This window comes from Corvus hawaiiensis, chromosome 22, assembly GCF_020740725.1.
Source record: "Corvus hawaiiensis isolate bCorHaw1 chromosome 22, bCorHaw1.pri.cur, whole genome shotgun sequence".
Classification (NCBI taxonomy): domain Eukaryota; kingdom Metazoa; phylum Chordata; class Aves; order Passeriformes; family Corvidae; genus Corvus; species Corvus hawaiiensis.
In genome coordinates, this window is record NC_063234.1 from 5732237 (window position 1) to 5757332 (window position 25096).

The following is a 25096-nucleotide window of genomic DNA, read 5'->3' on the forward strand; positions in this document are numbered from 1 at the left end:
TCTGGCCATGAACATTCTTCAAAACTGAAGATTCCTATACACACATAGACACTAGAAACAGACCAATTTCCTTCTTAAGGGTTTCCCAGGACATAGCTCTTCAGAAGACAAGGAGAAGGACAATAGACAGATGCACAGGACTTGCTATCTCAGATGCAGATGCGAAATTCATACATTGAGCCAAGTCCTCTCCCTTTTCCAAATCCCGGGTTCTTCAGTCTAAGAACCACACCATCAGTTTTGTGAAAATGCTGAATATCTGTAGTGCTGCTACAAAGCAGCACTATGTAACACAGCAAAAATTCCCTACATGTAAGAAAGACTTTTTTTTCTCTAGAACACCTGAATTTCTGTGTGTCCACATCTTATGCAGAGATACTGACAGAACCACTAGTAAACCTGGAGTAGTTTAGATTCACCTTCCCTGGCTCATCCTTTCTCTTGCATTTGAGCAAGTTAAAATCCTGGGATCCAATGACCTTGAAAACTAGGTCATTTAGGATATGGATTTAAAATCCAGGCTATTGCCTCTGAAAGGAGGACAGAGGCCCCCCATTGCTCACAGAATAGCAGGTGATTCCTGCCACATGAGCTAGGGGGAAAAGAAGAAAAATTTTTTGACACAAAGTAACCCAGATTTCAGCTCCCGAAGTTCATTAATATATAGCTATCTCTCCAACTCCCTTCTTGATCTTTACCTTTAATCTTTCTCTCCCCATGCACGTGCAAATGTTGTTCCACCTTTTCCTGGAAACCTCAGCAACAAAGGTTTGAAGAAGCAGGGATGCTGCAGAAGATCCATTCAGAAAGGAGCTTTACAGAAAGCCTACAGCACATCACTGGGGAGGCAGCTTTGTGTTTCTAAGTGGCTAATCAAATTCTACTTAAGAACTAATTTAAGGAAGAAGAAAGACCAGATGAAGAATGGTATGGCACAGCACCAAGTATACTCTTAAGGCTTTATTAAGCTCTAGAACACACACAAAAGCACATGAATCTCTAGCATGTTATTCCCAAACTCTCCTTTATTTATACTGACTGGACCTAAGCTTTATATAGCAGTAGAGGTATCCCCCACAGGTTAAAATATGACTTAACTGTGGCAGCAGCCTCATGTCATACAGAAAGTAATTTATACTCTATCTGAAGTCATTTCATCAACCCTTGGGACAATGGCTAACGAGACTGGGAAGATGGTTTATTAGACTCTCTTTCCATTAGGCCAAAGTCTGAGAAACTGCTTAATTCCCACAGCACGATGATTTGTGCAGATGTATTTGCAAATGCTGCATGAGATGTAAATTGCCTGAATTTGCCCCTTATATCAAACCAGCATTTGGTTTATTCCCTTACCACTAGTATACCAGCCCATTTGGGGCACAGGCTTTGTTTTTTGGCTTGATTGCACACCTATATGCATCATCTTTATTCTTTGTGCTACATCAGTGACAGGACACACAAGCCAAACCACTACCTAAAAGAACTTTCCTTTCTGTTCATTCTAAAAAAGAGTCTAGGCTTTATTAAAATTGCTGGGCTATTCTGCATTTCCCAGTTAACAAACCGGTCATGAATCTAGCACTAGAACAAAGAGTGGGTGCCAGGATCTCCCACATCACTTAGCACCTAAAATCACTGCCAGACTAGCAGACCTGCCCAGTGCTACTCTAGCCTAGGACAAGACATCTGAAAGGTGCCAACCAGGAGGCAGACTGGAGGAGGCAGACCCTAACCTCCTCTGTTTCTAAGCTCTCTACACTCTCAAGCTCCTAGAACAGCATTTCAGATCCAGTGTTTTAGCAAGGTTCTCACTGTTTTCCTTGCTTCCTGACAAACCACCTGTGACACATCTCTCAGCCAGCATGTTCATCTTGATCAGCCATCTCATTAATGAGCAGTTTCTCCTTGTTGTTTCATGATAAAGTAGCATGATGGGTGCCATAGATTTTTAATTCTTCAAATCACTCAGGTCCTGGCAAGCCAATGAGAATTCAGCAGAGGACAGTCAGGGGTTACAGCTTTGTTTGGATTTGTTCTGCTTTTAAAAAACATTTGGATCTTCATGTGGAGAGGTTGTGAACTCTGGTGTGTGAACTTCTCACTCAGGATAGTGCATGTATGAAGCCTGGGAAAGATGCACAAACACAGGTTTCTTTCTGAGGGAATGGATAAACTTGGCTGATAACCCTCTGTTCCTGTAGATCAGTGAGATAAATGTTGGAGCAAGTCACACTCTCTCAGCTGACCCCAAAGGAATGCTTAACTATGTCCTTCAAGTTTTTGTCATTAAGACAAATCCTTGTGGCCACTGAAACATCTGGATTAAAACATGGGTTTTCCTCATGATGTAGCAAGAATAAACACTGACAGCATTGAAAGTTATCATCAGAAAAGAGTGTAAAAAAATCTCTTGACAAATTTGTTCATTTTGGGTCTTACTCTGAGTTCAGAAAAGCACAAAGACCTTGTTTCAGACAACAAAACATGGGCATGAGAAAAGGCACTGCAGCAGCAATGGAAGAGCAACGCTGCCATCTGCAGACACTCAGAATTACAGCCTCCTTATTTGGGAAGATCAGCCCATGAATCGATGCCATGCTGTCCTGCATTTTATCCTTTATAACTACCTCCAAATGCGTTTGTGGAGCACACTGCACCAGTGGCCAAGGCAGGAAAATTTCAAACCGTGCTTCAGGCTCGTTTATGACACATACGGGGGAGGCATTATGCTGTCATAGTTCTATGGAGCAGTGACCATGGCACAGGAAAACTGGCAGAACAAACTGGTGAGGATGAAGAAGTTAATCTTTATTAAAGATATTAAAGTTCAGCTGAAACCTCCTTACAAATGCTGAACAGTACATGGCACAAAAAACTGCATCAGAGAAAATTCTGCACATTGATGAATATACCAGAACTACTCTAAGTCTGCCGTTAGTAGGAGATGATCACTGCTACAGAACTGTTTGCCTTGTGATAGGGAAGGACAGGACTATGTGATTAATAAAAGGACTTTTACACACAAAAAAAGTATGATTTTTCAGGCAATTATACTATAAACGTGGCAGATGAAGACTCTCTTTTTTTCGTGACCATGTTTTAATCCATGTGCAAATATACAACTTGAGTAATATAAAAGAATCAAACATAATTAACAGACTAACATTCAGACAGCTTATTGGGTAAGAAGAAAGGCCAGGAGGTGCTTTAGGACACATTAACATATGGGCTACAGATCTGTTCATCTACCAGTGCACACTCATCACACTGCAATACAGCTCATCAAGAGAGACCTGAAAGAAGTTTCTAAAGTTTATATTTGGGGAAAGTAGCATGAGACAGGGAAAAGTGGAGTAGGGGAAGAGACCCAGCATCTTCATCACAAAGCAAACCAATAAATGAATCTCTCTTACTACTCAATGATTATATGTGAAGATTATTTTGGCCTAATTACATTGGTTAAGTCACCCTTTACGTTAGTTCGTATCTAAAATGTTTTCTAGTACTAATAAGCTTTTTGGAAAGCACACAGAGATAAAGCACTTTTTACTTTCAAAGCTCTCTATTATGTCAGCTCAGCATCCCTGTGAGGTAGGCAAAAATTAGCTGTTTTCTGAGACAGAAGTTAAATGACTTCCTCAAAACCATGGTGTAGTGGTTTGGTTTGCTAAACCATGACACATGGTGAAGAATGTGTTAGTTATTACTAATATCCTTAAGAACCTGAACGATACTGTTTTTCAGAGGGAATTGGAAGTAACCAGCATCTGGAGTAAGGAATTACAAACTTTTCATCTCAGTTTTACTATTAAAATGCTTTGAATCCCCCCTATCTCGGAAAGTGTTCCACACACATCTTTTTGTACTAATGAGCTGTTTCATCTCAGTAACAAAAAGCACTGGTCCTTTCCAGCCCTAAGTAGACATCCTACCCAGGCAAGGGTAGCCAAGATACAGTAAGAGTTACGTACTCTACGGCACCAATGACCTTCTCATCATTACAATTACGGTTATCAAAGATACAAGCCAAGTTACTTTAAGGAATTTATCTGGAGTACTCTAGTTTTTGTAAAAGAAGTAGAGAAAAGGTAACTAACCATTCTTTGAAATGGAAAGCTATTCAAAACCAAGCTGTCATAAAATGAAGCACACAGCTGCTACAAAGGGCAGGATTAACCCAGTAGACCCGCATATCCCCAACTGCAAGGTTAACAGGTTTGTCAGCTCAGCCCTTATCCCTACAAAAGCTTTTGGTTTGCAGAAATGTGAAATGCGTATTGGAGCCAGGCTCTTCTTCATTCTGTAGGTCCACAAAGAAGCAACAGTAGAAACTCTGTTGTGTATATCTGCATTGAAAACAGTTTCCAAAACCTTCTGGATATCCCCCTCCATCCATCTGAGCTGAACTTTTGCATTTTCTTCTTTTATTTTTAATCCTAACAAGTATTTTGCTGTAGAAAGCAGTTGCTGAAGCCCATCTCTTCTTGTCCTTTGCCTATCCAGATTAGAGAGATCATGATCATCTGCCCATTTTAATAAATAAAAGATGAAGTTGTGGCTCTTTAAACAGGCCTGCAAAAACTCCTTCCCATTAACTTCAGCTCAGATGTAACTGCTGGGCAACACTGGATAACATGAAGCCATAAAACCAGTCTCTAAACAGCTGTACCATGTAATCTGGTACCATTAACTCAGCTTTACTGCTGTCAGTACAACCCACTAATGGGACACCTGGCTCTTCCAGAGGGCATAACTTACCTATGACAGATGCAGGGTAACACCATGTGAGTTTATTGCTAGTTTATTGCTCGTGTATAAAAGCCCTTCATACAGTGGTTCACACACACACTTGTTCAAAAGCAAGGCTGTGACCTGGCACCACCAGCTCTAGTTCAACACCTGTGTCAATTCCTCTGAGCTTTCCACAGCTCCTGCAAACAAGCTTTTCACTAAAACCTGTGTACAGGTACTAAATAAAACAGAAGAGAATTCAGTTGCCACTAAGTAATATGGTACAGATCAAATCCTTCTTTGGACTGGAAGGCACATGTTTTCCCCATTATGTTTAGCATGTTTTTCACACAGCTACATAACTGCTGAAACAATAAATTCTCCAAAGGGCCACGTGAACAGCAAGTGGCAAGATCTGCAGGAGAAAACAAAGCAACACTGTAAGGTATAAAGGGGGGAAAAGTTGTGGGGAACTTCCCTTCAGTGATCTCTTAATTGTGATTCAGTGACACAAACTCTGGACTCCATTAGGAAAAATCATGTTAACAACATTGGTTTCTTCCCATTTCCAGTCCTTCTTTTTATGCAGAGCCAATGCAATAATTCAGATTTGTTTTTTCTAACACTGTATCTTTCTTCTTTGCTGAACTGGGCTTCTTAGAATAAGACATTTCAGTATAATGCTGTGGGTCTCTAAAATAGCAGAGAAAAACAAGTGAAAAAAAAATTTTTTTAATCCATTTGTTTTCCACCTATGTATCCATTAATCCATAGCTATTCAGAGAAATCTGGCACTTTGTCAGCTCCCCCTTAACTCAAAACCTGTCATTTCAGAGAGTAAATTCTAAGCAAACACCAAAATGGAAACCATTTGTTTTTCTACCCATTGAGGGCTTTACAGTTGCATGGTTTGCATTTACAGCTTCAGCTTTTGTAGCACAATACAGATTTACTGGTTTTGGCTTAAAGTTTGTGCAGTGGTCTAATCGTGCTCCATTTTAGCACCACAACCAACAGAGATTTATAACTTTGAAATTTCCAGACTATATGGAACAAGCAGAAGCAATAGTTCATGAATCAGTATCTAGCGCATTTCAGGGGGCTTGGAAATAAAAGCTCAAAATTTGGTTAGGAAAAACGAAACAAAAATTAAAACAAACAACAGATGAAGATGAACTATGCTTACAGGAGAGTGAAGTAATGGCATCTACGTTGTGATGCTAAACATTTGGCAGTGTTTTCTGATTCCCACAGGGGAGCCACTGAACTCCTTCACCATGGTAAGAAAAGAAGTGATAAGAGCAATCATTGTGCTTGTGAAGTGAATGGAGAGTGTGACCTGAGGCTCTTTCATTGAACTGAAAGTGAAAAAATTAGGTGGCAAAAGGATGAGGTTCTTTAAACATTTCCTTGACCTTATGTCACCTTGCTCCTCAAAGCAAAGCCACACAGTTCACCCTTTCTGAAGAACTGATGAATCACTTTTTTTGAAGTCTGCTGTGTAAGCTATCCAAGACCAGAAATCATAACATTCACTATCAACAGTGCAAGGTGGTCTTTCTATTCTTCTCACTGTCCATAATGGGTCATTTACTCATAACATCCACTGTTAATTGGCATGACTAGTGAATAATGAGGCCTGACTCTACAGCTCTTTTCACAGTTTGGGCAGAGCACCAGCAGGTGCCAATGTAATGCCAAAAACATAGAAAAGCCCCAGCAGGAGATTGAGTTTGGCTGTCCGCTGAGGAATTTTGCTGAAGCTCTGACTCCGGAACTGTCTTTCCAGTGAAAATGCCATTGGGATGGTGAGCAGTGGCAATGCCATGCTGATGGTATAGCGTGTGGCCAGCACACAGAAGATCAGGTAGGGCAAGAAGAGCAGCACGGTGTAGAGGACATAGGAGAAGGTGGGGCCAATGAGGATGGCCAAGGTGACAATTCCCGCCTGCCGGTCCGACTCCATGTCCCGTGTGTTGTTGCTGTGCAGGATAGCCTCAGTACTGAGGGCCAGAGGGACAGCGTAGAGCAGGGGTGACACAGACAGGTAACCAACCTGCACTGCATGGGCAAACATGACAGCCAGGGGCCCAAAGGTGATCAGGATCACCACATCACCAAGCGCAACGTATTTAAATCCAATTCCTGTGGCAAGACACAAGAATAAAATCAAGCATCATCAAACAATTCAAATGACTGAAGAGAATGGATGACATAACAGTTCAGCCTCTTCCTGTAGGAATATTGCCAAACAACCAATACACATGCAGCTATGGACAAGAAACATATTATCTCCTTTATGAAAAATAACAAAGGAAAAGCAGTTTCTGGATTTCTCCAGACAAACAATGTAACAAAAACTAAGGGCCAGGTTTTAATACTCATCTAGAAGTACCTGTTTCTGCCGAAATCTATGGAAATAAGGTACAGTGTGATCATGCATACTAGAAGCTGATCCTGAAGAAATACAGGAAATGCTCAGAACAAAATGCAAAACTGACAAAGCTCTTTCAGGGAAACCCACATAACTGAAAGTCTGACAGTTTGAAACTAAGTTGTTTGTTCTTCTCCTAGTAATGATGTTTGTATCTATCCAACACAGGAAGACACAAAAATATCCTTGTCTTATTAAGAAGAATCACAAACTGTTCAGCATTCATAGTGAAGCTTCATCTAAAGAGTAACAAGAAAACGTTCCAAAACAAAGTAACATTCCCACCAAAGGAAAGAAAATACGCCACTAGCTACACTGCTAAAGGATATGAGATAAACATCACAGAAAGGTTCAGTAATAGTTCTGATAAGCATCTAAAGCCATGTATGTAAATAATAATGCCTCAACACCACTATCCAGCTGAAGATCTTAGTATGACTCTTTCCACAACATTCAGTTGCAAAGAATGCAAGTTTATGTACCAGTACTTCAAGAAATACCACAAACATCTTATAGCAGTGCACTAGATAGATCACGTGTGTCTTCTAGAAACCTTTGACAATTCAGCTGATTCTATCACATCTACATTCAGATTCACAACAAACGGGATGCAGCACTTACCTCCGGTATAAAGGAAGGAGCTGGAAAGTCCTCCGAAGTAAATCAGGGCCAGGTGCTCCAGCTTGAGCGTGGAGACAGCATAGAGCCCAGCAGCACAGATACAGCCCACAGTGTAGAGGAAGACTCCAAACCGTACTACATCCTGCGGCTCCAAAATCTGGTCCACCAATGTCCTGTCATCACTCTTCTTGTGATCGATGCCTTTGGAAAAGTCATAGTAGGTATTCACCAAGTTGCCGGCCCCATGCACAGCCAGGACGGTCACGGCGCTTCCCACCAGCAACCCCGGGTCGAGTGCTCCCTCGGCCCGGTACGCCAGCGCGCTGCCCAGCGCCACAGGGGTCAGAGAGGCACTGAAGCTCCAGGGCCGGAGCGCTAGCACATAGGCTGCACACTTGTGTCTCCATCTGCCGGGGGCGGCCCCGTCAACGCCCGCCAGCGCCGAGCCGCTGCCGTTCCTCTCGTTCCCGCGAGGGCTCTCGGCGCTGATACTGATCTTCTGCACCAGGTCTGCTGGTCCCATGCTCGCCCCGCCGTCTCGCAGCAGTAGCACCTAGAAGGGGAAGGGCCGCGCGTTAGCAGGACGGCAGGGCCCGGAAGGAGCGAGGGGCGCCGCCGCCATAGCGCCCCGTGGGGGAGGCGAGAGTGCCGCCATTACCCGCCCTACCACGACCGCCAGCCCGCCCGGCCTCGCCACCCCCACGGCCTTACGCGAGGGGTTCCGCACCCGCCGGCACCTCCCGATGTACAAATTAAAAGGAAAATTAAGCGGCCCACGGCGTCACGCGCGGCGGCGAGGGGTCACCCCGCAGCACGCGCCAGCACCACGATTCACGTCATAGCCGCCACGGAGCGCCCGACGCCCGGCACAGACACAACCGCCCTTGCTCTGTCACGGGCAGCCGGACACATTTCAGCGGAACACACGGGGCACGACATGGCAGCGCCCTGCTTCTTTTGCGCATGCGCAAGGCGCACACAGGGCTTACACCCGGGACATGGTTTACGCTGGGAAGGACCTTAAAGCTCATCTCGTTTCACCGTCTGCCATGGGTAGGGTAGGGACACTTTCCACTGTCCCAGGTTGCTCCAAGCCCCGTCCAACCTGGCCTTGGACACTTCCGCGGATGGGGCAGCCACAGCTGCTCTGGGCAACCTCTGCCAGGACCTCCCCACTCTTACAGGAAGAACATTTTCCTAACATGTAAACTAAATTTCCTCTCTTTAAGTCTGAGCCCATTCTCCCTTGTTCCTGGTGAAGAGTCCTTCCTTGGCCTCCTTGTAAGCCCCTCCAGATACTGGAAGGCTGCTCTGAGATCTCCACACAACCTTCTCTTCTTCCATAGAGGAGATGCTCTAGTCCCGTCGCTCCACCATGTGACAGCACCACACAGCTCGCTGTCACTTGCTGAGGGTGCCTCAATCCCATTGTCTGTGTCGCCGACAACGTTGTTTAATACTATCAACCCCAGTACCACCCCTGAGGGACACCACTCGTCCCTGGTCTCCATGTGGACAACCGCAACTATTTACGTGCGGCTATCCAGCTAGTTCTTTATCCATCGAGTGGTCCATCCGTCAAATCCATCTCTCCCCAGTTTAGAGACCACGATGTCGTGCGGGACAGTGCTAAACGCTTCGAAGAAGCCCAAGAAGATGATGCCGGTTGCTCTACTCCATCCACCCATGCTGTACTCCGGCCATAGCCGGCGCCTCACGGAAGGGCGGAAGCCGGCATCGGAAAGGTGGGCCTACTGAGCAAGCCCAGCCATTCTATTGGTTAGACATACTGCCAGTCATTAATGATTGGCTTGATGATTGGTCGGAAGGCGATTGTCCTTGCGGTTCCTTGGGAAAGGGGCGGAGCTTTGAGCTCTTCTTCCCCCTTCCTCTTTTTCTGTTGGTCAGAGAGGATGCCGATCACGGCGTTCCTGGGAGCCTATTGGCCAGCAGCGGCTCGCCGGCCCTGCAGGAGCGGTGGCGGGGCGGGCGCGGGGCCCGGAGTAGGGGAGCCGGCAGCGGCAGGGGCGGCGGCGGGTGAGTGAGAGCGGCGGTGCCTCCTGTCATCGTCGGATCCCCTTCCCCTCACCTCCCGCTTCCTGCCCGGTCTGACCTTGCCCGAGCCCCCGGCCGCGCGGTGGTGCCGCCTGCGGCCCCGCCGGCCGTGCCCGCCTTCCCCCGCCTCACCCCTCCCTCACTCCCGGCCTGCGGAGCTTCCCCCCCGGCGTCGGGCCTGCCGGGTCCTGTCCGCCGGGTTCTGTGGCCTTGAGGGAATCCCAGGCACGGACACCGGGCTGGGGCGATGGGTAGCAGCAACCCCTGGCTGCTCTTTGATCCGGGGAGCCTCTCCTGGCTCCTGCCAGTAGCCATCTCACCTATGGTCCCGCTGGATGTCTGTGACCGCGTGTGGAATATTTGGGGAGAAGCAGTTGAAGTTCTAGTGTCAGTGCTTGGTTTGGTCTTATGTAACCTGAATATCGGGGGGGGGGGGGGCGTCAAGCATCTAAAATATTTTTAACGTAAAGAAAGGCTCCTGAGAAAGTTTGTTTATGTGTTATGCTAGGAAACTCCCTGTTGCAATGATTGGTGTTGCTATAACTGGACTTCCCATCTCTAAATATCTTCTGGAGAATGTAACACTTGCCAGGCCCTCAGTACTGTCTTCCTTGTGTTGGTGTAACACTGAGATTTCTGTGGAGAAACTTGGATGAAAGTGTTCAGGGAGGAGTCAGATATGATAGTGATATAATCCTGGGAATGATTGTGCTTACTTACACTAGGTAATTGCAAACCCTAGTTTGACCCTGCTGTTTTTCAGCTCTTGCATGACCCTTGATTTAGGATTAGATCACCATAGGGCACCTGACCTACTGCAATGTATTTTGGTATTTGAGGAACTAGAGAGCAAATAGGCTGGGGGTCAAGATATGTGGTAATACAGTTTTATCATGGAGTGTAAGGCCTAAGGAATACAGTCATTACTTGTAATTTTATGGTCTGTTGACACAGCGTCTTTATGTATATTTTGGAAACAGTCAGGAGGGACAGCCTTAAGAAGGAAGCTCAAAGATTTCAATTCAAGCAGTAAAAAATATGTCTCTCTGAAGAATTTACAGGAATTGATGCCCCTGAGCCCCAGCATACTACCACCATGTCGGGCACTGTGTCCATTCTCCAGCAATTTGCCAATGGCTTGAAGAGTCGCAGCGAAGAGACAAGGGCAAAAGCTGCCAAGGACTTGCAGCATTATGTCACCATGGAGCTGCGTGAGGTGAGTGCTGCAAATGGGATTATTTATCCTTGTGTATCATGTGAGTGTAGAGCATGGGCTGGGTGCCTTGGCAGTGGAGATTTTTGGAATATGGAAGCTGGTCTTAGAGAGGAGATGGGGCACAGCAGGGAACTTATCTTTGCCCCCTGGCATGTAGGAGAGGTGAGCGAGTTGGGGACACAAATGGGTAGTCAAGTACCAGAATAAGTAAGCTTGCTGCATATAGGGCACAAATAAGATAAACAATTTTGAGTTCATAATGTATGGTTGATTTAATTTCTTTCTGTTTAAGTGGCATAAGAAGCATTGTCTTCATGGAGGTTTTGGGGCAGGAGGGAGGGAGAGAATGCTGAAAGTTGATTTGAAATTTTTGCTTTTACAGATGAGTCAGGAAGAATCTACCAGGTTTTACGATCAGCTGAACCATCACATATTTGAGCTTGTCTCTAGCTCTGATGCAAATGAAAGGAAGGGTGGCATTCTGGCAATAGGTGAGTAAAAGCACATAATGCCTCTGGTGAATTTTCTCTTCATGCAAATATCTTTAGGGACAGATTTTCAAAAGGAATGAGCTTTAATACACCTGGCCTGATGTCTGACAGCTCAGTTTGCTGGGTGTGTTCTAGTTGCTGGGCTCTGAAAATCTGTGTGAAGTGTCAGCATGGGAGCTGCTGAGGGTGGCTGAAAACCTGGTGCTTAATGGGCCCTGAGCTCTTCTGGGAGTTGAGCATCAAATGTGAACGCTGAGCATGTGAAAATTTTGTTCTGGAGTTGAGCTGAGAAGACTTTTTGCTGCCCATTTATATGTATCAGGGTAGGCTGACTTTCTCAACTCTTTTCCATCTGCAGAGATTGATTCTTGTTATTTAAATTTACCTGGTTCCATAACAGCAGCTTCCATCCCCAAGAGGGGCTCACATAGCTTGTGCTTTGATTCTGATCAGCCTCTCCATCAGTGGCTCTGTCTGTGTGTTCACTGTGAGATTGCAGAGCTGCCTGAATCCTCACTATTGGGGAAGTCAGCTTGCATAAATACTTTGCCTTCCAAGCAAGTAGCCTGTATTGTAGCAGCTACTTCTTTAATAGTCAAAGAGATGTTTATGGTTTAGGCTCATAGACATAATCATCCAATCCCAATGTTTGAAGGCAGCATAAATGCCTTAGAGAAATCTTTGTTAATAATATCAGATCTTAAGCTGACAGTATCACTTTTGAATTGTTTCTGTGAATTTAGTGATGTTGAAAGGTGCCAGCTTGACAACCCTGGACACTGACGGCCTCTTTATCTACAGAGCAGCTACAACCCAGACCCTGGCAGCAAAAACTTCTGCCATGCTGGTGCCTGATGAAGTGCCTCCACCCTGGCCAGGAGAGACTGTCTCTAGGGCTGAGGAGGAGATAATTTCCTTGGTCCATTCAGTCTTTGGCTTTTCTTGTGAGGTGGACCAGCCATAGTAGTTGCATGTGGATGGATGCTTTTCTATTAGGAATGGGTCTGTGACCCAGGGTGAATTATTTTTTTCTCTTTTAAAACTGAAAATGGGGAAAATCTATGAGGCTACCAGATGCATTTTCCTGCTCACTTAAAAAGTTCAGGCTCAAAAGAATGGTGGCCCTTTCCTATTGCTTGATTTTTTTTTTTTTTTTCTGTGGATTTGCAGTTTAGGAGGACTTAATGGGAATCTTTAAGCAATGTGTAGGGAATACTGGCTCTCATCCAGGGATTACCTACTGTCTGCTTCACTGACTCTTGGGGAGAACTGCAGCATTGCTCCCTTTCTCTGCAGCAAGCCTTATTGGTGTTGAAGGAGGTAATGCCACCCGTATTGGCAGGTTTGCCAACTACCTGAGGAACCTCTTGCCATCCAATGACCCCGTTGTAATGGAGATGGCTTCCAAGGCTATCGGGCGGCTTGCAATGGCTGGTGACACCTTCACAGCTGAGTATGTGGAGTTTGAGGTGAAACGAGCTCTGGAATGGCTGGGAGCTGACAGGAATGAAGGTCGTAGACATGCAGCTGTAAGTGATCCCTTTTTTGTTGTCATGGGATAGTTGGGATTAGTGAACAGTGGTAGGAAATATGCACAGAAATCTGCAGAAAAGCTTTTGTCAGGATGGGAATGGCTGCCAATCCATGTCTGAGAATCTTTAATGCTCTCATGGCAGACATAGTGCTGCTTCATTGCTTCTCCATTAGCCCAGTGACTAATGAAGACCAAGACACAGTTACGCTAGGAATTGTCAGAGTGTGGAAATGGAAATAGCTCACAGACATCAACAGTCTAAACAAATGGTACTACACTGTAAAAGTTATGAGGTTTGTCTCTGTGTGCTCATCTTCCAAACTGTTACTGTTTCCCTCCACACCTCCAGGTTCTTGTCTTGCGTGAGCTGGCAATCAGCGTGCCTACCTTCTTCTTCCAACAAGTGCAGCCATTCTTTGACAATATATTTGTGGCTGTGTGGGATCCCAAACAGGCCATCCGAGAGGGAGCTGTTTCTGCCTTAAGAGCCTGCCTTATCCTCACCACACAACGGGAGCCAAAAGAGATGCAGAAGCCCCAGTGGTACAGAGTAAGAAAATAACTTTGTTTTGAAGCAGCCCCTCATAATGCAATGAAGATGATGAAGTGCCAGTTTTCAGAAAAGCTGGCTAAACTAAGAACCTGTGTCACCTTTGTCAGTACAAACTGCCTCTCCTTCAAAGGGTTGAAAATATAATGGCTTCCAAAGTGAGTAGTTCCTTTAGCCTACTACTGTAAAAGTAAGCAAGACTTAACTCCTTCAAGAATATATTGTTCTGTCTGCACCTCATCTTCAGCTAGCTTGACCTAGTTTTACAGTCATGCAGTTATCTAGTGTCATCTCTTACTAGTAGAGGGTTTTATTAGTGTAGATATAACGTGAGTGAGAAAAGTAAGAATTCTTTTGCCTGAACCTTTGCTTTGCTGCTATTGCCACATGAATTCAAGCTTTGTGATATGAAATAAGTTTTGGACACTGCAGTCAAATGTTGTGAACTTGGATTTCTTGTAATCAAGTAAATGCTGCAGATACTGATGAAGCTGATACCATGCTGTTTGATTAGTGCTGTTGAAAATGCTTTGCAGCAGTGTCCACAACTTCTGGATTAATCAGAATTTTCGTGTGTTATACTTCTGTTATTACTCAGTTGAGGTTTGTGGCTACTCTTGGAAATTCAGAACATCAGTAACTCTTGACTGGCAGTACTACCTCATTCTCACAGGCTTTGTTTCTGCATTATCACAGAGATTTTTTTCTTTTCCCCCAAGCATACATATGAAGAGGCTGAGAAGGGCTTTGATGAGACTTTGGCCAAAGAGAAAGGAATGAATCGTGATGACCGAATCCATGGTGCCTTACTGATCCTCAATGAGCTAGTGAGAATCAGCAGTATGGAGGGAGAGGTGAGCAAAGGAACAAGGTGGGGATTGATTGAGAGTGTATAGCAACTCTGCAGTCTGTGGAAATATCCCATAGTGTTGCAATGGGGTTGTTGGGTGGAAAACTCATCTGAACATGGAGTTGAGCATTAAAGTGTGTCAGAGGAATAACAGGGACAAGTTTGGGCTGAAGAGGTATTAATCTCCAATGGAAAGGCTATTAACTTGATTAAATACAAGGAAAAAGATTTTTCTATGGAATGAGGACTCTGTTGCATGTTGGATACCCAAATATTTTTGCTGGATTTTACTCAGTTGATCTTTTACAGCCATTTGGATATTGATTATACAGGATGCTATTCAGGAGATTTGGGTAGCACTGTACTGGGAGTGTCTTATTCAGTTACTTTTTATTTTTTTAATGGTTCTCTACTTTGTCCAGCGCCTTAGAGAGGAGATGGAAGAGATCACTCAGCAGCAGCTTGTGCATGACAAGTACTGCAAAGACCTGATGGGCTTCAGTACCAAGCCTCGCCACATTACTCCCTTCACGAGCTTTCAGTCTCTTCAGCCATCTCAGTCAAACGCTTTGGCTGGTCTTCTGGGGTACAGTGCTCACCAAGGAATTATGGGTTTTGCAACCTCACCTGTCCCAGCAAAGTCTACTTTGGTAGAAAGTCGATGCTGCAGGGATCTAATGGAAGAGAAATTTGATCAAGTAAGTGTTTGTTCTTCAGCTTGTCTACCAACATTCTCAACATCTGTTCTTGCAGAGGAATTGTCCTCTGTGTGCTTACTTAGCAGGCAATACTGCCTAGTATTGAACTGAGCCTTCAAAATTCAAGAATTATATATATCATGACTTTGTCGTTGTCTTTCTTGGGGCAAGTGATTTACTTCCTTTGGAAGCAGTCTTAATTATCCATTTCTTTGATGGACTCTGAAGCCAAATGTCAGTAGAATGCCTAAAAGCACAAAGGTAATAAACGTTTGTGCATTACTGCCAATGGCCATCCTTCAAAGCCTAATCTATTTCCTTCCAGGTCTGCCAGTGGGTTCTCAAGTGCAGAACCAGCAAAAATTCTTTGATCCAGATGACGGTTCTCAATCTGCTACCGCGGTTGGCAGCTTTCCGTCCTTCAGCATTCACAGGTGACAAGACAGATGGTTGGATGTTAGAAATGTTGCTGAATTTGGGCTGGAAGTTATCCAGCTCTCTTTGGTCCAGATGAACTTGTGCAAGCAGTGCAGCACACCAAATGTGGTTCTTGTCAGATGAGCACATTCCTCTGTGGGAGGACAGTCTTTTTTTCTCAATAAGTGTGACTTGATAGCTGATGCCAAATTGTTGCTCTGATGAAGAAAATGGATTGAAACCTATTGTCAGAATTTGGTGATCAATACCATAAGATATAAAGACCTTCTTTTTTTGTTTTCTCCTCAGTATGTCAGACTTAGAGGAGAATTCTCTCTTGCTCTCACTCAGTATATCCCAAGTATCAGTAGAGTTCTCTTCCTTTTTCCCTGTTGCATATGCTAGGAAATACCTGCCAGCTTTAAAACAATTGATTTATCAAGCAATTTTAGGAGAGTATTAGAGTTGGAGACAAGTCACCAAGATGCTCTTAGTGGGTTGAAACAATCTTTGTGTTAATTACTCCAAATTTCCAGTCAATCGCTATGAAACCAAGATGCTTGGCTCTTACATGTATATAAAACCTGTTGCACTGGGGGTGTTTTATAGCTCTTTTATTCTGGTCATTTTTCTTTTTAAAAACAAAGCCTTCTGTAGTTTGAAATTTTTATTATATGGTGACATATTTGCCACTGATCATGTCATCAAATTTAATATGACTATGTCTGTTTTCTAGTTTTAAACTTATAAAAGTTTAGTTGCAAATGTGATGCAACTGTATAAACCTAAATGAATTCTCATGTCTGTATTGTTTTCTATTGTGGGCAGCTGATCAGTATCTTCCAGACACCATGAATCATGTTCTCAGTTGTGTGAAGAAGGAGAAGGAGCGAACAGCAGCCTTCCAGGCCTTGGGTTTGCTTTCTGTGGCCGTGAGGTCTGAGTTTCAAGCTTACCTGCCAAAAGTCCTGGAAATCATAAAAGCAGCTCTTCCCCCAAAGGACTTTGCCCACAAGTAAGTATGTGAAAGTTAGAGGAAGAAATGGAAACACTTGCTCTTTATATAATTTTTGTAATGTGGGATCAAATTCTTATTTTAAAATCAGAAGTATTTCTGTAAGACTGATAACACAGAAGTAGGATGAGGAAAGATGTCTGAAAAATAGCAGCTCCTTGTAATTATGTGGTCCCTTTCCAGGAGGCAGAAGTCTGTGCAGGTTGATGCCACAGTCTTCACCTGCATTAGTATGCTGGCACGAGCCATGGGACCCAGTATCCAGCAGGACATCAAAGAGCTTTTGGAACCTATGCTGGCTGTGGGCCTGAGGTAAGCATGAATACATTTTCCTGTTAGCCACAGGATGGCATTGTTGAACATACAGAGTGAGATCTTCAAAGCTTCAGATTGAGAAGGAAGATTATTGCTTTTAAGTGATCTTTCAGAAGCAGTATAGCTGTTTCAGAAGAAGGGTATGTTTTAAATGTTAATGTGTCTGTTGAGTTATTTAAGAGAATTCATATCTCAGTAAAGAAATCTTTTTGTGGAAAAACTAGTTCAAAAGAAATCTCCTTTATTTTCTATTATTCAAACACATTTGGCAGCAACCTGCAAAATTTTTGAAAGCATCTGACAGCCAGCAGATTTGTGCCATATCAAACTGGCAGGGAAGGAGAGCTGAAGTGCTGAATATTTGCTCCCGGCTTCTTTCACCTTTGGAGCTGACAGTTCTTATTGGAGGAATTAATGACGTTGTTAGTATGGAAAGGTGTGGAAAAAATTTTCAGGCAGCACAAGGCTGTTTAAATTATATTAATATTGTCACCTGCAAGTGAATTATTTGCTTTTATGTTTAAAAAGCGTAAGTGTAAGAAGTAATTTGAATTTGTAACAGTATTATAGCAACACTGGATAATGTAGTGATGTGTGCAGCAGTCCTAGGACTTCGCTCACGAAGTTTATACAAGAAGGTCATCTCTTGCCTCAGTTCACACAAGGACCCTATGCTCTGCTGGCAGGTGTTGCTGTCACATGCGAATGCCCACAATTATATTCCAATTGGCAAAGGCATAAATAAACAAAAAGGTGAAATATGCACATCATTGTTTCTTTTCTAATGACTTTTGCTTGCTTCTCGCTCTCAGCCCTGCTCTAACAGCTGTGCTGTACGACTTGAGCCGTCAGATCCCGCAGCTGAAGAAGGATATCCAGGATGGGCTGCTGAAAATGCTCTCTCTTGTTCTGATGCACAAGCCTCTGCGACATCCAGGCATGCCAAAGGGCCTTGCCCACCAGCTGGCCTCCCCCAGCCTCACCAACATCCCAGAGGCCAGTGATGTGGGGAGCATCACCCTTGCCCTTCGTACACTTGGTAGCTTTGAGTTTGAAGGTAAGATGAAATAAGGAAGCAGGGGGCAAGGGCATATGGGATATAAACACTGGTGCTTTGGAGTAGAGTACAAGTAGCAGGAAAATTCTGGGAGCACGTTCTTTAAACTCCTGGTAAAACTGGTAATTGAGGTGTAAACCTGTGTTTAATGCCCCATCATCATCTTCTTTTCAGGTCACTCCCTGACTCAGTTTGTTCGGCATTGCGCAGATCACTTCCTGAACAGCGAACACAAGGAGATCCGGATGGAAGCGGCCCGCACTTGCTCTCGCTTGCTCACACCCTCCATCCACTTGATCAGTGGCCATGCCCATGTGGTCAGTCAGACAGCAGTGCAGGTCGTGGCTGATGTCCTCAGCAAACTGCTTGTAGTTGGAATAACTGACCCAGGTTAGTGTGGGATTCAGAGAAAAGGGTTCTCCTACCACGTTAATTCTATCGTGTGAGCAGGTGATGATATTAAGAATAGAATTTGTAATAGAATTGGAACGTATTTGCCACTAAACTAAGCTGTCACTCTCGGTAAATTAGAAAAAAAAAAAGTCTCCCAATTTCTTTTTCCACATCTTGATTTTCGAGATATTAGTACAATGCTAGTGAAAAATGCTCCAGCTGTGCCCTTGGTAATCCTTTGAACTAAGTAGAAACCTGAGACCCCTTTTGCTGCTGTTCTGAGTCATGGCCTTCAATTTTAGGAAGGAATAGGTCCTTCTTGTTGAATCTTGGTACTTGATTTTTTTTATTCTTTTAGTTGAACTCATCTCAGGTTGCCACATAGCATCCAAAAGTGACACTTGCAGGTGCAGGATGTTGGCACTGTAGTGATTTGGTTATTGGGGCATGTTGAGCAGCACAGAGATTTCTGGGCTGACCCGTCCTGTTTTTTCTGTGTGAAACACTGATAGAGTGTCTTGCTCTGGGGAAGCTCATGTGAAGAATTTTTGAGGCAGTTTTGTGAACAAAGGCAAAAAGAGGAACAGATGTTTAAAGAGAAATAAATGTGTTCTTGCAGACCCTGATATACGTTTCTGCGTGTTGGCTTCTCTGGATGAGCGGTTTGATGCTCACCTTGCCCAGGCTGAAAACTTGCAAGCTCTTTTTGTGGCCCTAAATGATCAAGTGTTTGAAATCCGAGAACTGGCCATCTGCACTGTGGGGCGCCTGAGCAGCATGAACCCTGCCTTTGTCATGCCTTTCCTTCGAAAGATGTTAATCCAGGTAAGGAGGAGGGATGCCTGCAGGGAAAACAGAGTAGTTGATACTGAGACTAAGGCAATGTTAAAGAACTGTGCTATCTAGCTGTAAGTGCATGGAGAGTGGGGGAATCAATCTCTTTTGGAAAATAGTTACTGCCCAGGATAGTGGGTTTCAGCAAATCTTTCACATGATAGATGTTTGAACTGAAGCTCTATGGTTGTTTTGGAAGGGAAAGGAAGGATAGCAGTTGTTATTTCACCCCTAGTCATCGCGGCAGAGTGCTTTCCATCTCTGTTGAGGAAGAATGTTCTGCAGTGCTTTTAGGTGAATGCATGGTACCTCTTTTGGAGCCATCCCTTTTCTGCTAATAATTTTAGCTTAATTTAGAATAAATGATAACAGAGTGAAATGTAAAACAGCCTTTACAAGTGCTAGGTTGTGACAGAAGGAAAAGCAAAGAATTTTTACCTGCCTTTATTTTCCCAGTTTGCTTGCTTCCATTGTCTCCTATGCAGATTCTAACAGAGCTGGAACACAGCGGTGTTGGCAGGATTAAAGAGCAAAGTGCCAGGATGTTGGGTCACCTGGTTTCTAATGCTCCACGCCTCATCCGTCCGTATATGGAACCTATCCTTAAGGTAGGATCTCTACATTTCCTGGTGACTTTGGAATGAGATGACACAGCAAGTGGTTACATGACCCTCAGGAGCTGCAGTTCTTTTGCTTCATCATAGCAGGAAAAAAACAAATCGGTGTAGATGTTACCGCACTAATGCGTGTAGGTGACAGTTTAGCCCAATTTAATTCCAGATTTGCATAAAGTTTGTGACACCAAGTTTCTTTTACTGTTGAAATTCTCACTAGGTGCACTGTGGGGTCAATTTCAGGTGTAAACAAAAGGTAATTTTGAGTACTCTTTAAACACATTCTAATTTGTCCCACTGTCACCCACCAGGCACTGATTGTGAAACTGAAAGATCCTGATCCAGATCCCAATCCAGGTGTGATTAACAATGTCCTGGCTACCATAGGGGAGCTTGCACAGGTAGGGATATACCACAGGTACGTCTTCACCGTGCTTGTTAAGGTTTTGGCAATGCCAGATGAAGGATGAATTTTTGTCTTTCAATAGGTCAGTGGGCTGGAAATGAGGAAGTGGGTGGATGAGCTCTTCATTATAATTATGGACATGCTACAGGACTCCTCCCTGCTGGCTAAAAGACAAGTAGGTGTTTACAACTGTACTAAACTTGACAGCTGCTGTGACCAGAGCTGTAACAAAATATCCACACATCCCATCATAGCTGCTAAAATGAGCCTTTAAATCACTCAAGTCTCTCCTGCAGAGTTACACTTAGGGCACACAGGTGAGGGATTGCAGTGCCTGTTGTGACATAATACAGAGCTGTTAAGAGGAAGAACAAGAAGGAGGAAAAAGCTGTTTTTATTGGAAGGCTTGGGCCTACTGAATTGAATGCTTATTTGAATTGTACCCCTGAGTGAGAGCAATTGTGACAGCCTAAGATATTGTTGATTATTACTTTCTTTACTATTGCTTATTGAAAAATGTTCTTTTAAGGGCTTTCCAAACATGGAAACACATTGCAGTGTGACCTTAAAATGCTCAAAGAAACGTTACGGAAGTTGAATGACTGATGTACCAGAAGGCATAATAAATTCCCTGGTCAAAACTAATCTTCTCTGGGCTTTATCTTTGTAGGTGGCTCTTTGGACACTGGGGCAGCTTGTGGCTAGCACCGGTTATGTGGTAGAACCATATAGGAAGTACCCAACTTTGCTGGAGGTGCTTCTGAACTTCCTGAAGACTGAGCAAAACCAGGGCACCCGCAGAGAGGTATGAACATGAAACTATAATACAGCCACTTAGAAAACCTTTTTGGGAAGAGAGAGCTGCCGAATAAACGTGCCTGCATAGATTTGAGGCAGGGAGGGAGAGATCATTGTTGCGGCTGAGCAAAATACAATAAGCAGAATTAAGAGAGTGCATGTGCAAGCCAGTGAAACGGCCTCCAGCAGCTGGATGGAAAGCACTGTTATTTCCAGGCAGTCACTTTAGTTCCGGATTTTCCCTCTTAAATCATCAGGGTCTTTTCAAATATGGGGATTTGAGTGTTGTCTTTGGCCCTAGTGATGAAGTTCTGGTGAATGTTCTTTATGTCTTTTCAGGCTATTCGTGTGTTAGGGCTGCTGGGTGCTTTGGACCCTTATAAACACAAAGTGAACATTGGCATGATTGATCAATCTCGAGATGCTTCAGCCGTCAGCCTCTCAGAGTCCAAATCCAGCCAGGATTCTTGTAAGCATCTCAATTTCTGTCAGATTGATAGCTTTATGATCTACAAAGAGATCTTGACTGTTTTGTTACCAGTTTGTCTCCCCTTCTTAAAAACTCGTTAGTGTATATGTTTTCAACTTAAACTCAGATGTTCCTGAACCCATATTCAAGACAATTTAATACCTAGCTTATGACACTGCCTTCTTTCTCCTAGCGGACTACAGCACCAGTGAGATGTTGGTGAACATGGGGAACCTCCCTCTGGATGAGTTCTATCCAGCAGTCTCTATGGTGGCACTGATGAGAATTTTCCGAGACCAATCCTTGTCCCAACACCACACTATGGTAGTTCAGGCCATCACCTTTATTTTCAAATCCCTTGGACTGAAGTGTGTGCAGTTCCTGCCCCAGGTCATGCCAACGTTCCTTAATGTAATACGGGTTTGTGATGGTGCCATCCGAGAGGTGAGTGTGCTAGGGACCACTCCTTCTTCTTATTCCACTGTCTGAAATTAAGAATCCATTTCCTTGAAGAGACTTGTGACTGGCTTTGGGCATTGCTGTGCTATGTGGTGATGCCAAGCATGCTGCAGAAGTGAGGTTCAGCTTTGCTTTTTCCCTCCTGTGAGCATTTACTGGAATGTCCAATGCAAACAATTTTTCTGCTTTTTATTGAAACAGCTGCTTTGAGCATAATCCTTGGAAGGCCAGTATTTGATTCTGTGTTTTCATCAAGCTGTTCATTGATGATGTTTCTTGTTCAGGAAAACACCTGTGCAGCTTCCAGAGCTTTCAGTGATCTCTGTGTTAATACTGTGTGGCAAACAGTATTATTAAATAATAAGGGTAGATTCTTCACATTTCTGGTGCAACCGTGTACTTTGGCTCATCTCTGAGAAGGAAAGCTCAATTTGATACAGTCTGCTAACATTTAGAGCAGCGTGGGTGCTGATTCCAAAGCAGTGCTTTCTCTTCCTTCCCACTTAAGTTACAGTTATAGAAGGAAATGAGAATTGCGTGAAGATGATGATGGGCTTAAGGTTCACCGAACCAGAGATGCCTGCTGTTTGCCAAGGCTTTTCTTCAGGCAGCCGAACGCTCTGAGTTGTGAAGGGCAGTTTGTACTCGTTACTGCTGCTGTGTTTTATAGGTGGGATGGGTGCTCCCTTAGCAGAATCCCAACTCTGCTGTAGAACTGCTGTTTTCTCCCAGCCTGAACTACTACTCAGATTGGAAGGAAAACATCTCACGTCTGGGTTGGCTGAGGTTCTAGACCTGTCTGATCTAAGTTGCTTGAAAGCTATGCAGTTGTGCACACTCTGTTTAAAAATTTTCAGGTAAAAGAAGATGGTGAAAGTGTACTGGGGAGAAGAGCTGAGGTGGGTATGCATGACATAAAGCCTAAAAGAGGAAGGTCCTTGTCCTGTATGTAAGCATCCTCTCGCTACACCAAAAAATAGGCACAGTATGGGAGCTCAGAGTTCATAATTGGTAAATGTATGTGTACTGCTCTAACTAAAGAAGCTGAGATTATTTCTTATTTAGTTCTCATGAAAGTGTTATCTCTTTTTATGAGCTCCATGTTGTATTTTGTGACTGTAGTCTTCAAAAACTGCATGAAGAAATGAAATTTAATGGATGATAACTTATATTTTCCTATTTTTCTAGAGAAGATAGACTATCTACATCAAAGTGATTTAGCCCATGTGATTTCATACTAATTTAAAGAGTAAACATTGTCACAACTGAATGTTTAAGATTGTATTGTGATAAAAGGAATTGCAAAACTGTCATAATGTATCCAAATAAAATTGTCTAAGTCAAAATTCTTGGTGGTGAACAATGGATGGTGCAATCAACCATCATTTTAAAAAAATGTGGTGTTTCTGGCAAGGACCTAACTGCATTCCCCAGTAACTTTTCACCAATAGGTGGGGATGGTAAAGAGTACAGAAAGAGTATCTTAAACTGTGTGTCAGTTTGGTTTTTAGGCAGGGGGAAAAGACTAGGGGCTAAACTTTTGGAAGCATCCTTCAAATCTAAATTACAATGCTCTGTAATTGCGGTGTCTGTGCTTGCAAGTCTGTTCTGACACTATAGATTTGCTGGCACTTCATAAACCCCTCTTTGTGTGCTTGACTGACTGAGGCTTTGAGCTCACAAATTTTTTTGATGCAAGCTGGGGGGAATAATATAATAATAAACCCAAAATCACTTTTCTTCCCCACTCCCCTCTTAAAAAACAGCAACAAAAATTAACCAAAACCCATAAAAACCCACAAAACCCCACCAACCCAAACTCCTGAGATGAAGCTGCCAAAAATTTAGCCCCAGATTTTAAGTACATAGGAGCTATGCATGCTATTGTTTGGTAAATGAACTTGCAAATGCTGTGAAACTCTTTACCCAGTGGCTTTGGTATTTGGATAAGCTACACTGATTATTACACATTTTTTCCTTCCAGTTCCTGTTCCAGCAGCTAGGAATGTTGGTGTCCTTTGTCAGAAGTCATATTCGGCCCTATATGGATGAAATTGTCACCCTAATGAGAGTGAGTACCATCTTTAAGCCAGTACTTTACTGCCACAGAAAGGTGGACAATGTTTATCAAATACATTATCAAAAGTAACAGTTACTTCATAAGTTCATATGAAGTACAGAATTGCATATATTTGAAGTAATAACTGTATTTTGAAATACCATTTATTTTGAAGTCACAATATACATTATTGGTAGTAAGTGAAGTAAGTGTAGTTTCAGGTTCTGGTAGTGACTGAGTTCTTTTCAGCACTTGGATTTTGTGCACTTACTACTTTCAGAAACATAGTTTTAGCAAGAGATGTCTGGAATTCATAAGTAGGTGTAATTTCACATAATTTTCACTAAATGTTTGCAAACTCGTAGAAGGATTAGTAAAAATAAGTTGTCCAGAGGTTGTTTTCAACAACTATAAATATACATGGAAGTGTAGAGTGTTTTACAAACAGAAAGTATAGTCCTTCCCTGCAATCTTGAATTTATCTACAGACTGTCTCCTACAGCTTTTTTCTTGTAATTGGTACAGCTCAGCTGAAGAACTGAGCTGGATTTTTTTTTCCCCTTTTTTTTCTTTCTTCTGTAGGACTTCTGGGTTATGAACAACTCCATACAGAGCACAATTATCCTACTTATTGAGCAGATTGTGGTAGCTCTAGGCGGCGAATTCAAACTTTACTTGCCTCAGCTCATTCCTCACATGTTACGAGTCTTCATGCATGACAACAGTCAGGGTCGCATTGTTTCTGTGAAGGTGAGTGGGGCTGCAGCAACTGCCTTGCTTTGGGCACTGCCCAGGCAGGTGTGTTCCCAGCGTGCCATGCTCAGCAGGGCTCCTTGCTTGTGTGTTGCACAATCAAATGGGACGGGTGCAGTTCAGCAGTGGCTTGGTGTGAAATGATGCAGACAGTTGTTTAAAGTGCAGGGTTGAAGCAACTTTTCACTGAATATTGACTTGTTTAAAATGGATCTCATCCATGACTTTGAGTCACACTGGGTCATTTTGGTTGAAGAATGTGATTCTCCCCTTTCTACTCTGCTCTTGTGAGACCCCACCTGGAGCACTATGTACAGTTCTAGTGAC

At 43.5% G+C, this 25096-nt stretch overlaps 2 protein-coding genes across 6 annotated transcripts in view; one reads left to right on the top strand and one right to left on the bottom strand.

Moving 5' to 3' along the window:
- Window positions 1-2787: 2787 nt before the first annotated feature.
- Window positions 2788-9469, bottom strand: UBIAD1 (UbiA prenyltransferase domain containing 1). Of its 4 annotated transcripts, XR_007207928.1 has the most exons (4): window positions 9116-9469; window positions 7787-8339; window positions 5918-6876; window positions 2788-5424 (listed from the first exon to the last, which is right to left on the bottom strand). XR_007207928.1 is itself a non-coding variant. In XM_048326317.1 (3 exons), the coding sequence occupies exons 1-3, from the start codon at window positions 9128-9130 to the stop codon at window positions 6389-6391; spliced, it is 1056 nt and encodes a 351-aa protein (XP_048182274.1). In that variant the 5' UTR covers window positions 9131-9469; the 3' UTR covers window positions 2788-6388. The 4 variants fall into 4 exon arrangements, 3 of the variants coding, with proteins under 3 accessions (XP_048182274.1, XP_048182276.1, XP_048182275.1); XM_048326317.1 differs by having other exon boundaries at window positions 2788-6876; XM_048326319.1 differs by lacking the exon at window positions 9116-9469 and adding an exon at window positions 8514-8737 and having other exon boundaries at window positions 2788-6876.
- A 309-nt stretch (window positions 9470-9778) lies between these two features.
- Window positions 9779-25096, top strand: part of MTOR (mechanistic target of rapamycin kinase) — a 64565-nt gene continuing 49247 nt past the window's right edge. The window contains exons 1-22 of one of the 2 annotated variants that reach the window (XM_048326209.1): window positions 9779-9823; window positions 10894-11057; window positions 11440-11548; window positions 12845-13077; window positions 13432-13632; window positions 14352-14486; window positions 14905-15180; window positions 15506-15614; window positions 16426-16612; window positions 16796-16924; window positions 17740-17984; window positions 18159-18374; window positions 18997-19202; window positions 19697-19819; window positions 20137-20226; window positions 20314-20406; window positions 20902-21036; window positions 21369-21498; window positions 21692-21942; window positions 22815-22856; window positions 23942-24028; window positions 24599-24766. In XM_048326209.1, coding sequence (XP_048182166.1) covers window positions 10938-11057; window positions 11440-11548; window positions 12845-13077; window positions 13432-13632; window positions 14352-14486; window positions 14905-15180; window positions 15506-15614; window positions 16426-16612; window positions 16796-16924; window positions 17740-17984; window positions 18159-18374; window positions 18997-19202; window positions 19697-19819; window positions 20137-20226; window positions 20314-20406; window positions 20902-21036; window positions 21369-21498; window positions 21692-21942; window positions 22815-22856; window positions 23942-24028; window positions 24599-24766 — 3285 coding nt within the window. In that variant the 5' untranslated portion in view covers window positions 9779-9823; window positions 10894-10937. The remainder of the gene's footprint in view (window positions 9824-10893; window positions 11058-11439; window positions 11549-12844; window positions 13078-13431; window positions 13633-14351; window positions 14487-14904; window positions 15181-15505; window positions 15615-16425; window positions 16613-16795; window positions 16925-17739; window positions 17985-18158; window positions 18375-18996; window positions 19203-19696; window positions 19820-20136; window positions 20227-20313; window positions 20407-20901; window positions 21037-21368; window positions 21499-21691; window positions 21943-22814; window positions 22857-23941; window positions 24029-24598; window positions 24767-25096) is intronic. The other variant, XM_048326210.1, reaches the window with a different exon arrangement.